This window comes from Lynx canadensis, chromosome B2 (genome assembly GCF_007474595.2).
Source record: "Lynx canadensis isolate LIC74 chromosome B2, mLynCan4.pri.v2, whole genome shotgun sequence".
Classification (NCBI taxonomy): domain Eukaryota; kingdom Metazoa; phylum Chordata; class Mammalia; order Carnivora; family Felidae; genus Lynx; species Lynx canadensis.
In genome coordinates, this window is record NC_044307.1 from 113446404 (window position 1) to 113458798 (window position 12395).

General features: G+C 38.8%; 1 protein-coding gene across 2 annotated transcripts in view; it reads left to right on the forward strand.

The window, feature by feature from the left end:
• TPD52L1 (TPD52 like 1) overlaps window positions 1-12395 on the forward strand; it is a 100810-nt gene that overhangs the window by 64911 nt on the left and 23504 nt on the right. For both annotated transcript variants that reach the window (XM_030316265.1, XM_030316267.1), the window contains exon 3: window positions 10390-10538. In XM_030316265.1, coding sequence (XP_030172125.1) covers window positions 10390-10538 — 149 coding nt within the window. The remainder of the gene's footprint in view (window positions 1-10389; window positions 10539-12395) is intronic.

The following is a 12395-nucleotide window of genomic DNA, read 5'->3' on the forward strand; positions in this document are numbered from 1 at the left end:
CCACCTTACCCTCACCCAGCTGGGTCTGCTCCCAGCTCTTTACGCTCTAATGTTCTGGTGGTGTCTGTTTATGACAGGTTATAATAATATTAAAGACTTTTTAGGTGCTTTCCCAAAACACACTTGACAATGACTTCATTATAACATGAAAGAGCAGCTTGTTCTTGGTACAGCAGAAATTATTTCCGTAAGCACGGTGCCTCAAATCAAACAGCCTGTTTCTTTAGCTAGGTCTGTCTGTGGCCACTGATCCAGAACAACGCAGTTGACTTCAGATTGGCCACACATGCCAGCATGCACAGACCGAAGTCAGCTGTCACGGAAAATGGACTAGCGCCATGTTTTCTTAAAGCCTGGAATTCTGGTTCATGACCTGTTGGCTCATGTCGATTGTGGTGTCCAAAAGTTGTATTTTGCAAACTGGTGTAAGATAACTGATTCTAAACTAAAATAATTCCTGTTATAGTCCATATTTAAGTGTAGACAAAACCACTGTAGCAGACCAACTTTTATAAAAGTTCTGGGACTATTGGGTTATACATACACATCACATATGTCAGTGTATTTTTGTGTGCATTCTTTATTTTCTAAATGTTCAACAGTGAGCATGCATTATTTTTATAATCAAGAAAAAGCAAGCCTTGGTTCTAAGTGGATGCCCCTGTAATGAAAAAAGCCAACAGTGTTTTCAGAAATTCCTGTCTTATTTGGCCACATTAATAAGCTTGCAGCACATCTCATTCCTAAGGCTCTTTGAGCCTGACTTCTGGTAATAACACCAGACTCCTTGTTACTGTGTTCAAGTTACCAGGATCCATGTTTTCATCCTTTAGAATGCTTCCTGCTTCTTATTTCTGGATTCCTCAGAAATGAAGAAGAACTTCATATTGCCAAAGAGGCATCGTGACTTCCAGAGGCAGGTGGGCACAGCCGTATGCCCCAGGCCCAGTGACAAGCAAAGGAAAGGTGTCTTTGCTATTTTTCTTTTCACATCTCCATTTCTTCTGCCTCCACCTCAGACCACCTCTGCTTAATGCTCATCCTTTTCTTAAGTCTTCTTTCCCTGCCCTTCCACAAACGCAATCTGGTCTGTATGTGCGTGTGCACACTCTTGCTCACGCACATGTGCATGCACACTCACACACCCACCCCAGACCAGGTTCTTTCAGATCACATTCAGATTAGCTCAGAGGCTAGGGGTTAATTACAACAAGAACACGCAAAGAACAATCTCGGCCGTGCCACAACTGGCCCTCCGAAGACCTGGGACCTCTTTCAGACAGCCCAGCTTCCCGGCCTCAGCTCTCCACAGATGTTCTTCCTGGGCCCCTGGTTGAAAGCAATCCCTTTCTGTGTGAGGGAAGATCCTACTGGATCCGTTCTCTACTTGGTTAACAGAACATCTCGCAGGCCAGCCTGTTAGATTGCCTTTGAGTAAGGCAGTCATTTGTGGCCAAGACCCAAAGTAAGAGCTTTGTGTAAACGGACTTCTTATCTCTGACTCCGTTGCTTAAGAGGGGTCTTGGGGGTGCCAGGGATTCAGTCTCCTCTTCAATGTGCTCCTCTCCCTAGTGTCCTCAGATTCTCTCACTGTCTTGTGACTGCGCTGGATCCCTCCCCACTGCTTTATCTAGACTGTTTGGTTGTTTATATTCCTATGAGGATGCCTTTATACTTCGGGCAAACTCATAACTCCACTCATCCACACAGCCAGCATATGGTTGTGTGCTTACCAAGTGTAGACAACAGGAAGATCCGTCCTTATGTCGGGAGACATAAAATAAGCCAATATTGTCCAAAAGGCTACATCTTAGATGGAGTCTTCATTTTGAAAGAGGAATCTGTTGTTAACACAATTTAGTCTTTAGTTTATTATTGTCATCATGCAGTACATATGTGTGTTTTTAAAAGTTTCTTCGTGGGGCGCCTGGGTGGCGCAGTCGGTTAAGCGTCCGACTTCAGCCAGGTCACGATCTCGCGGTCCGTGAGTTCGAGCCCCGCGTCGGGCTCTGGGCTGATGGCTCAGAGCCTGGAGCCTGTTTCCGATTCTGTGTCTCCCTCTCTCTCTGTCCCTCCCCCGTTCATGCTCTGTCTCTCTCTGTCCCAAAAATAAATAAACGTTGAAAAAAATAAATAAATAAATAAAAGTTTCTTCGTTGTGAGGCCAGTATCGCCTCTGATCTTGTGCAGTGGTCTGTGTATAGAAGACATGCAATTAAGATTTGTAATTAACTTGAATTATTTTGTAGGTTAAAGAAATACTTACATCTTTTAAAGTTTATTATTATTTTTTTAGTAACCTCTACACCAGACATGGGGCTTGAACCCATGACCCCAAGTTCAAGATTGCATGCTCTACTGACTAAGCCAGCCAGGCACCCCAAAATATTTACACTTTTTGTTTGTTTATTTTTGAGAGCAAGATAGAGAGAGCATGCAAGAGTCGGGGGTGGGCAGAGAGAGAGGGGGACAGAGGATCCCAAGCGGGTTCTGCACTGAAAGCAGCATGCGTGACGCAGGGCTTGAACTCACAAACCGTTGAGACCATGACCTGAGCGGAAGTCGGACACTTAACCAACTGAGCCTCCCCGGCACCCCAATATTTACATTTTTAAATACCAGAAGTTGAATATGCTTTTATACAAACCTAATCAACATATAAAGAAATACTATTTTGTTTCAGCTATTTGTTCTCATAAGCTGCTCCTGGCAGCTTTTCTGAGGTCTTTACATATCTATTCTGTGGGGTTTTTTACCTTCCTCTCCCTTTTCGAATAAACGTGCTCAGTATTTCTGTGCCGCTTCCATCCTGCTCTACCTTCCTATCACCAAGCTGCGTGTTAGGTTTCGTATTCCACAGTGTGACTTGGCTTTTGAAAGGGATGGAGTGTTGGCATTAATAGTGTAAATTTATGACTATATAGCCAGCAAGTACTGCCAGTGTCCTCTAGATAAAATGGCTCAAGAAAAATAGGCAGTAATAAGAGTAGGAAAAACACCACGCAACATTATCAAGTAGGCAAAGCCTATTTTCAAGGCAAAGCCTGTTTGGGCTCCCTTCATCGCTTTGGGCTCTTCTCCCTTCCTTTGGTGTGTGGTTCCTCAAGAAGAACACATGGTACCCTCACGCCATCTGGCTTGTAGACTTACAAAGAAGTGCGTTAGGCTCTTGGCCTTTCTCTCTTGGTTCCTTCCTTCAAGACCTTCGTTCTTTCATTCTGGACTGAGTAGTGAACAACTAAAGTGTTCATCATCGGTAATGTCTTATTGTAATACCTTTCTGTTTTAGTCAGAGTCCTCCAGAGAAACAGAGCCAATAGGATGTATATATGTATATGGAAAGAGATTTGTTACAAGGAATTGGCTGATGTGATTATGGAATCTGACAAGTCACAGGATCTACCGTCAACAAGCTAGAGACCTAGGGGAGCAGATGGTGTAGTTCAGTCTCAAGGCTTGAGGCCTAACAAGAGCTGATAAGTCAATATTACAGTTTAAATCTGAAGGAAGAAAAAAAAAATGGCCCAACTCAAATGCAGCCAGGCAAAGAGAATCCCTGTTAACTGAGGGAGGGTCAGCCTTTTTGTTTTATTTAGGCCTTCCACTGATTTGATGAGGCCCACCCACTCTGAGAAGGCAGTCTCCTCTACTCAGTCTACCAGTTCAGTAGTTAATCTTATGCAGCAACACCCTCACAGGCACACTCAGCATAATGTTTGACCAAATGTCTGGGCACCCCATGGCCAGTCAAGTTGACATATAAAAATAACCTTTGCACTCTCTCAAGTAGTATCTGGATTTTAATCTTAATTCTTTAAGACCGTTAGCCAAAGGCAGGACTGGCCAGGAGAGGAGAGGAGGCTGGCCTTCAAACAGTATATGCAAGAGATCAGAAACTCTTATTCCTAAACATCATACTGATGATTCAACAGTTTATGAAAATATTTCTTTGTCTCGATGTAAGTTAGATATTTTATGTAATCTAGCAAATAAAATAGGAAGGTAAATTTTCAGTCTTCTAACATGAATTTCATATTGAAGTAATTCCTTAGCTAATTCAGATTAAATTTATATTTTTTTGCAAATTTTATCGAGGTATAAAATTCACTATTTTAATATAAAATTAACTGTTTTAAAATGAACAGTTCAATGCATTTAGTATACTTATGATGTTGTGTAACTACCACCTCTGTCTAGTTCCAGGACATTTTTAACACTGCAAAAAAGAAACCCCATGCTCATTAAGCAGTTGCTTCCCATTTCCCCATCTGCATTCTATATCTGTGGATTTACTATTCTGTATATTTCCTATACCTACTTTGGGTCTGGCTTCTTTCACTTAGCCTAATGTTTCTGAGGTTCACCCATGTTGTAGCATGTGTCAATACTTCATTCCTTTTTATGGCAGAATAATATTCCATTTTTTGTGTATACTGCAATTCATCTATTCATCCTTTGATGGGTATCTCGGCTGTTTTCATATCTGGCTATTGTGAATGGTGCTGTTATGAACAGGTGTATACATGTATTTGTTTATATTATGTTTAACTTTTTAAGATACTACCAGACTGTTTTCCACAGTGGCTGAGTCATTTTACATCCCATCGGCAATGTACAGGGTTCCAATTTTGCTACATCCTCACCAACACTTGTTGTGTGCCTGTTAATTCTTAAAGAATCAAGTTTAAATATCTAAGCATAAATATTTGTCCTATAAGGAGATCTTCTAGGAAGTGAAGAAACCAACGAACCAGACTATTAGTTTCTAATAAAAATGATTAATTTAAAATTAAAATTAAAATTAATAAGTACTTTAATTAATGATTTACCTGCACTCCACCTCATTCCAAAAGGAATTTGACATGGCTTACAGAGGTACCTATAGGGTTTCCATACTACCTCATCAGAGTATCTTGGAGTGCTTATTAAATAATGCCTGTGGGTGTAGCCTGGCCCGACCAAATTGAAGATATCAGGATCTTAGGACATTAAAAGGGGCATACATCTAGAATCTGCATTTTGAATATTCCCTATGAGTGACTTTTATGTAAACTGAAATTGAGAACCATTGGTGTAACTAGACCAAAAAATCTCATTAGTCAAAGGAAGGGTAGAATCTCACCCTGAGCATCATTTAAAATATTTGTGATTAAAGGCTTTGCCGTGGGGCAGAACTCTGCTCTGTGGAAAGAGATGTGGTTCTCATTTTTCATTCTTGCGAGCTAATACAATTTAAGATTATGTATTTTTTCAATTTCTGGATTTGCTTATAGAGTTTTTGGCATACATTTAATCACTGATAAATATACTGAAAGTTTCAAGCAGTGTGAATCTTAGCATTTTATTGAAATTACGAGAATTTCATTAAAGAACCTGAGAGTAGACCTGAGTAACCAAGTTCGTGTCTCCATCATTAGGAGTCTCTGTCTTACAAATGCCTTTTAATGTGTACTTCCATCTTTAAAATATTAGTCATGGGCTTCATTGTTCTTTCTTTAGGTTGGTGCTTGGTAAATTGGTCACTTCCGTATTTCTCCCTATCCCTTTTTTGGGATCAAGGATTTCATTAGAAAAGTATGAATCCCTTACTTCCCTCTCCCAAATAACTAATGAGTCTCCTACTGCCCCCCCCCCTAATTTTGAATAAATTTCTAGGGTCCCATAGATAGGAGGTTTCTCTACATCTGTCATTTTATTCTGCCGGTTAAAAATTGTCCCATTATTTTTATCACATAGGAAACTATGGTAATACCCAGCGCATCAAAAAAAGCACAAGACTCCCAATAATTTCAGTCATTCAAAACATTATTTATGCAAAAGAAAGTAGGTCTTTTAACAGAATAAAAGACTGACATGAAACCCAGGCATTTTCTATGGAAAGAGAGCTAGAGATACAGCCTTGGGAAATATTAGGCCACAGATTAAATGCAGGAGGATACACTGACAAAAATGACAAAGTAAAATATGACATGATAGCAAAAGAATAGAGGGTTTAATTTTAAAATAACCATATGTTCTCATTTAATGGGAAAACTAAAAGCATGACCCCCCCTTTCTGGTCCCTGAGTAGATTCCTTTTGCCGTAATGAGTATTAGATCTGCATACTGAAGACCTGCTCATCAAGAAAAGACAGGGTGCTACTGATTATAACATGTTTACAGAATGTGTAATTCATTTTAGGAAGATTTCCATGAGCATTAGAAAATTGTTCCGTAAACATAAAAAACGAATAGTACTGGGTTACTAGGGCATTTGCTAATATTAAAAACCCCAAGAGATTGTTCTTTTCTACTATTGTATTTAAGATGCTTCTTAGAATTTTGCCTATTTTGCTTAAGCGATTACTAGTGTCTAAGAAGTGTCACAACGCTATTCCAGTCTGTCCACTATTGGGGTAAAATCTTCCTTTGCACTAGAAAAAAGACTAATATTTGCGAAACTACTTTTCTTTCTTGAGATTCTTTTCTAGCAGCTATGTCTTTGGTAACCCAAGGAACACATTTGCAAGATGACTGATCGTGTCAGTGATGTGGTTTGTGGTCAGAAGCGGAACTAGACTTTGAATGTAAATGGGGCACAGCTGCCACATTTTTTCAAAATAAGAAATCTAGTAAAAATGTCAGGCTTTTTAGGACCTATGTACATGTGGGACACTAAGGAAGTACTAATAGTTCTCTTCTGGTTTCACAAAGAAAGTCACAATTATTTATACTTTTCAGAAAACAATGATGTAAATTGAAGCAATATTACCAAGGCAATACATTATAAAATATGATACTGAAATAAAATACGACAATTGGAATCAAAGACTATATGGGGTTGCAAGTTGATTTTCACAGGTTATAGCAACACTGTCTACAATCTGGGCATTTTAAAGAACTGCTCTGTTAGAAATTACATTTGCAGGAGCAGTTTTTTGTATGTGACTTACACATTTTATAACTGTAAGTTTGTACCTTTTGACCTTCTTCACCCATTTCACCCCCCACCCCCTTCACCTCTGGCAACTACCAGTCTCTTCTCTGTATCAATGAGCTTGTTTTTGTTTATTTTTTTAGATTCCTCATATAAATGAGATCATATGGTATTTATCTTTTTCTGTCTGATACATTTCACTTAGCATAATGCCCTCAAGGTCCATCCGTGACACAAATGGCAACATTTCCTTCTTTTTTTTTTTAAGTTTATTTGTTTATTTTGAGAGAGCAGAGCATGTGCAGAGCCAGGGCAAAGAGAGAGGGAGAGAGAAAATCCCAAATAGGCTTTGTGCTGACAGAGCAGACTCAAACTCCATACCATGAGATCAGAACCGGAGCCAAAATCGAGAGTAGGATGCTTAACCGACTGCACACCGGCATCCCTTTCCTTCTTTTTTATAGCTGAATAATATTCTTGTGTGTGTGTATGTGTGTGTGTGTGTGTGTGTGTGTGTGTGACAATAACATTTTCTTTATCCACTCATGTGTCAGTGGACACTTAGCCTGTTTCCATATCTTGGCTATTGTAAATAATGCTGCAATGAGTACGTATCTTTTTAAGTTAATGTTTTTATTTTCTTTGGATGAATACCCAGATGTAAAATTGTTGGATCATATGGTAGTTCTATTTTTAATTTTTTGAAGGATCTCCATATGTTTTACATAGTATACAAGAGCAATTTTATGATGCTGAACAGATTTGCTCTTCTGCTAACACAGGGGAAAGAGGGAATATGTCCATACATAACCTTGCACGTGAATGTTCATAGCAGCTTTATTTGCATTGGCCAAACCCAAATGTCCTTCACCAGGTGAATAAGTAACAAACTGTGGTATATCCATACAATTGAATACTACTCTTCCATAAAAAGAGAACCATTGATAATGCAGCAACATGGATAAATCTCAAAAATCTCAAGTAATAGATTGAGTGAGTGAACAAAGCCAAAATGAGTATATACTGTGGAGTAAAAGGAAGACTGGTGGCTTCCTGGAGGAGCAGGAAAAAGGGGGAGGGAGAAATTACAAAGAGGACCTAGAAAACTTTTGGCGGTGATGGATATGTTCACAAGAGTAACACACATGCCAAAACTTACAGACGGGTGGTTTATTATATGTCAATTATATGTCAGTAGATTGTGAAAAAGGAAAAGCAACACAAACATTGTTAAAATGTCTATACTACCCAAAGCAATCTATACATTTAATGCAATCTCTAACAAAATACCACCAAAATTTTTCACAAAGCTAGAGCAAACAGTTCTAAAATATGTATGGAACCACCAAAGACCCAAAATAGCCAAAGCAGTGCTGAAAAACAAAAGCAAAGCTGGAAGCATCACGATTCCAGACTTTAAGCTGTATTACAAAGCTGTAGTTATCAAAACAGCATGGTACTGGCACAAAAAAAAGGACACATAGATTGATGGAACGGAATAGAAAACCCACAAATGGACCCACAATTATATGGTCAACAAATCTTCAACAAAACAGGAAAGAATATCCAATGGAAGAAAACTGTCTCCTCAACAAATGGTGCTGGGAAAATTGGACACCGACATTCAGAAGAATGAAACTGGATCACTTTCTTACACCATACACAAAAATAAATTCAAAACAGATGAAAGACAGGAAACCATCAAAATCCTAGAGGAGAATGCAGGCAGCAACCTCTTTGACCTCAGCCGCAGCAACTTCTTACTAGACATGTCGCTGGAGGCAAGGGAAACAAAAGCAAAAATGAACTATTGGGACTTCATCAAGATAAAACCTTCTGCACAATGTAGGAAACAATCAACAAAGCTAAAAGGCAGCCTACAGAATGGGAGGACATTTTGCACATGACATATCTGATAAAGGGTTAGTAACCAAAATCTCTAAAGAAATTATCAAACTCAGCACCCAAAAAACAAATAATCCAGTTAAGAAATGGGCAGAAGACATGAATACACACTTTTCCAAAGAAGACATCTAGATGGCTAAGAGACACATGAAAAGATGCTCAACATCAGGGAAATACAAATCAAAACCATGATGAGACACCACCTCACACCTGTCAGAATGGCTAAAATTAACAACATAAGAAACAACAGGTATTGGTGCGGATGTGGTTAAAGGGGAACCCTTTTGCACTGCTGGTGGGAATGCAGCCACTCTGGAAAACATTATGGAGTTTCCTCAAAAAGTTAAAAATAGAACTACCTTACAATCCAACAATTGCACTGCTAGGTGTTTACCCAAACAATACAAAAATACAGATTCAAAGGGGTACATGTACCCCGATGTTTATAACAGCACTATCAACAATAGCCAAAGTATGGAAAGAGCCCAAATGTCTATAGACTGATGAATGGATAAAGAAGATGTGATATATACGTGTGTGTGTGTGTGTGTGTGTGTGTGTGTGTGTGTAATAAAATGGAATATTACTTGACAATCAAAAAGAATGAAATCTTACCATTTGCAACAACATGAGCAGAACTAGAGTGTATTATATTGAGCGAAATAAGTCAGTCAGAGAAAGACAAATATATGATTTCACTCATGTGAAATTTAACAAAACAAATGAACATATGGGAAGGGGGAAAAAAGAAAGAGGGAAACAAACCATAAAAGACTCATAATGATAGAGAAAAAACTGAGAGTTGATGGAGGGATGTTGGTGGGGGATGGGCTAGATGGGTGATGGGTATTAAAGAGGGCACTTGTTATGAGCACTGGGTGTTGTATATAAGTGATGAATCACTGAATCCTACTCCTGAAGCCAATACTGCACTGCATGTTAACTAACTAGAATTTAAATAAAAATAAAAAATAAATAAAGGGGTGAGATTATCTGAAAAAAATAAAAGACAAATCACTCTCTTACCTACATCCTGTCCTCCCTCGTTCCTCCCTTTCTGAGGCACTAGTTTGGCCAGACCACAATGCCTGTCCAATCCGTGCCTGCACCAATGCAGCTATGTGTAGTTGGCAAAAAATAAACACAATACTGACTAGTGACAGTTGAAAAGAAGTTGCTTATAAGAAAAAGGCATACAGTACAAAGCCAGTTTTTTGTTCAAAAATTATATCTATGTACAATATTAAAAAAAAAACATTTGGAAGATGAGAAGCCAATCTACTAAGTGTCAGCTATTTCTTAGTGGATGACAGGTAATTTTTATTTTCTTGTTTATATTTTGCCGTACAAATGACTTTTTTACAACTTTTATAATCATTAAAACGAAAAAAATCTATTTCTATTTTAAGATATCTAACTGTCATCTCTACGAGATGTGTTTGGTTCAGACAACATGGGCCTGGTAACAAGAGGGTGCAGAGGGTTGATCTGGAGCATCGAGAGCTTTTGCATGTATATGTTTCAGCTGGTCTCATGTCTTTCCATACCATTTCCCCTGTTACGTATAGCTCGAAGACGAAATTACAACATTACGGCAAGTTTTATCAGCAAAAGAAAGGCATCTGGTTGAAATAAAACAAAAGCTGGGCATGAACCTGATGAATGAATTAAAACAGAACTTCAGCAAAAGCTGGCATGACGTGCAGACCTCTACTGCGTAAGTGTATCAACAGAATTTTTAAGAAATCACTTAGCTTGCTGTCTCTTATCTCTTCTGTTGTTTTTTTTTTTTTCTATGCAGCTGATTTGGTACTTATGACTAGGAAAAATATTTTCTCTAGAAGTAAAATAGATATGAATAATCATTAAATATGTTGCATGATGCAGACTCTATAGTTAGCTTCATGAAATTAAACTGTTCACCTAACTCCATTTTTACTCAGATGACTTTTATGGGTTTGTATTTTTCCCTTTATTTTATATATTTTAAGCATTTGTTAAATATATTTTTTTCTTTATGTTTTCTCAAAAAATTCTAAGTGGACAGGTGAGTTTTCCCCAGAATACTTGGCATTCACTACAGGTTTTGAGTTTCTGTGACAAATGGTTGGCAGTTTTAGTACAGACTTGTTGCCCATTAATTTAAAAAGAAAAGCTTGTACTTTTCATATTTTAGGGATGTGCTTTTCATCTCTACTAACTCTAGGGAAAATTTAGAGGGCTAAGGCCATGTAGAATAATAGAAAAATATATATATATGCATGTATATAAATATGCATATATATGTATATATATATTTTTTATGCATGTATATATATGCATATATATATATATATGCATGCATATTTATATACATATTGCTCTCTGTCCCTGGTTCCTGACACAGGGTCCCCAAATCCCTTGGAATTTCCATGGTGGTAGCAGTATCCTTTGTTCTAATGAGATGACCCCTGGTGGCTCTGGGATAGGGAGCTGGTCACTACAAAGACCAAGCCATGATTAGAGGTTTGGACTTGCAGTGCTATCCGCTATCCACTATCCTCCAGAGAAGGGAGAAGGGGGTGGAAATGGAGTTAATGACTGTATGATGGCGCCTCCATAAAAATCCCCAAAACATAGCATCCAGAGAGCTTCTGGGTTGGTGAACACATGGAGGTGCTGGGAGAGGTGCACCAGGAGAGAGCATGGAAGTCACACATCCCTCCCCATGTACCTCCTCGCCCTGTGTATATCCTTTATCATATCCTCTTATTTTTTTAAGTTTATTTATTTATTTTGAGAGAGAGAGAGAGCGCGAGCACGAGTGGGGGAGGGGCAGAGAGAGGGAGAGAGAGAATCCCAAGCAGGTTCCAACTCAGGGCCCGATCTCACCATGAGATCATGACCTGAGCTGAAATCAAGAGTCAGACGCTTAACTGACTGAGCCACCCCGGCCTCCCCCATATCCTTCTATAATAAACCAATAATCTAGTAGGTAAACCATTTTCCTGAATTCTGTAAACCACTCTAGCAAATTAATTAAACTTGAGGTCATGGGAACCTCCGATTTATAGCCCGTCAGTCACAAGCACACAGGTGATATCATGGACTTAGATTGGCATCTGATGGGGGAGTGAGAAGGCAGTGTTGTGACACTGAGCCCTTAACCTGTGGGATCTGACACCATCTTCGGGTAGGTAGTGTCTTAAACTTTAGGACACCCAGCTCTTGTCACAGAATTGCTTGGTGAGGGAAAAACCATGTATCTGGTGTCAGATGTGTTGTGAGTGTGGTGGTCATTGAGAGCAAAGGAGACACACAGGAGAAGTGGGTTTCTCCTGCTGCTAGACCACCAGAAATGTTTTTGGCTTTCCCATTATCTTTTTGTCTGATATTAGGCAAGATACAGAATAATTTAGGTATTCTACAGCCACGCTTTTTATTGGATTACTTTTAACATTACATGAAATATCCAACTACTGGGTGCTTTTCTAATGATTTAAAATATTTTGTTTGCCAGCTGTTCTTGAATCAAAGGGAAGTAAGTGCCCACCTCATGATGTAATTTTTCTCCTTTTTGTGAGTTGGGGGTAGA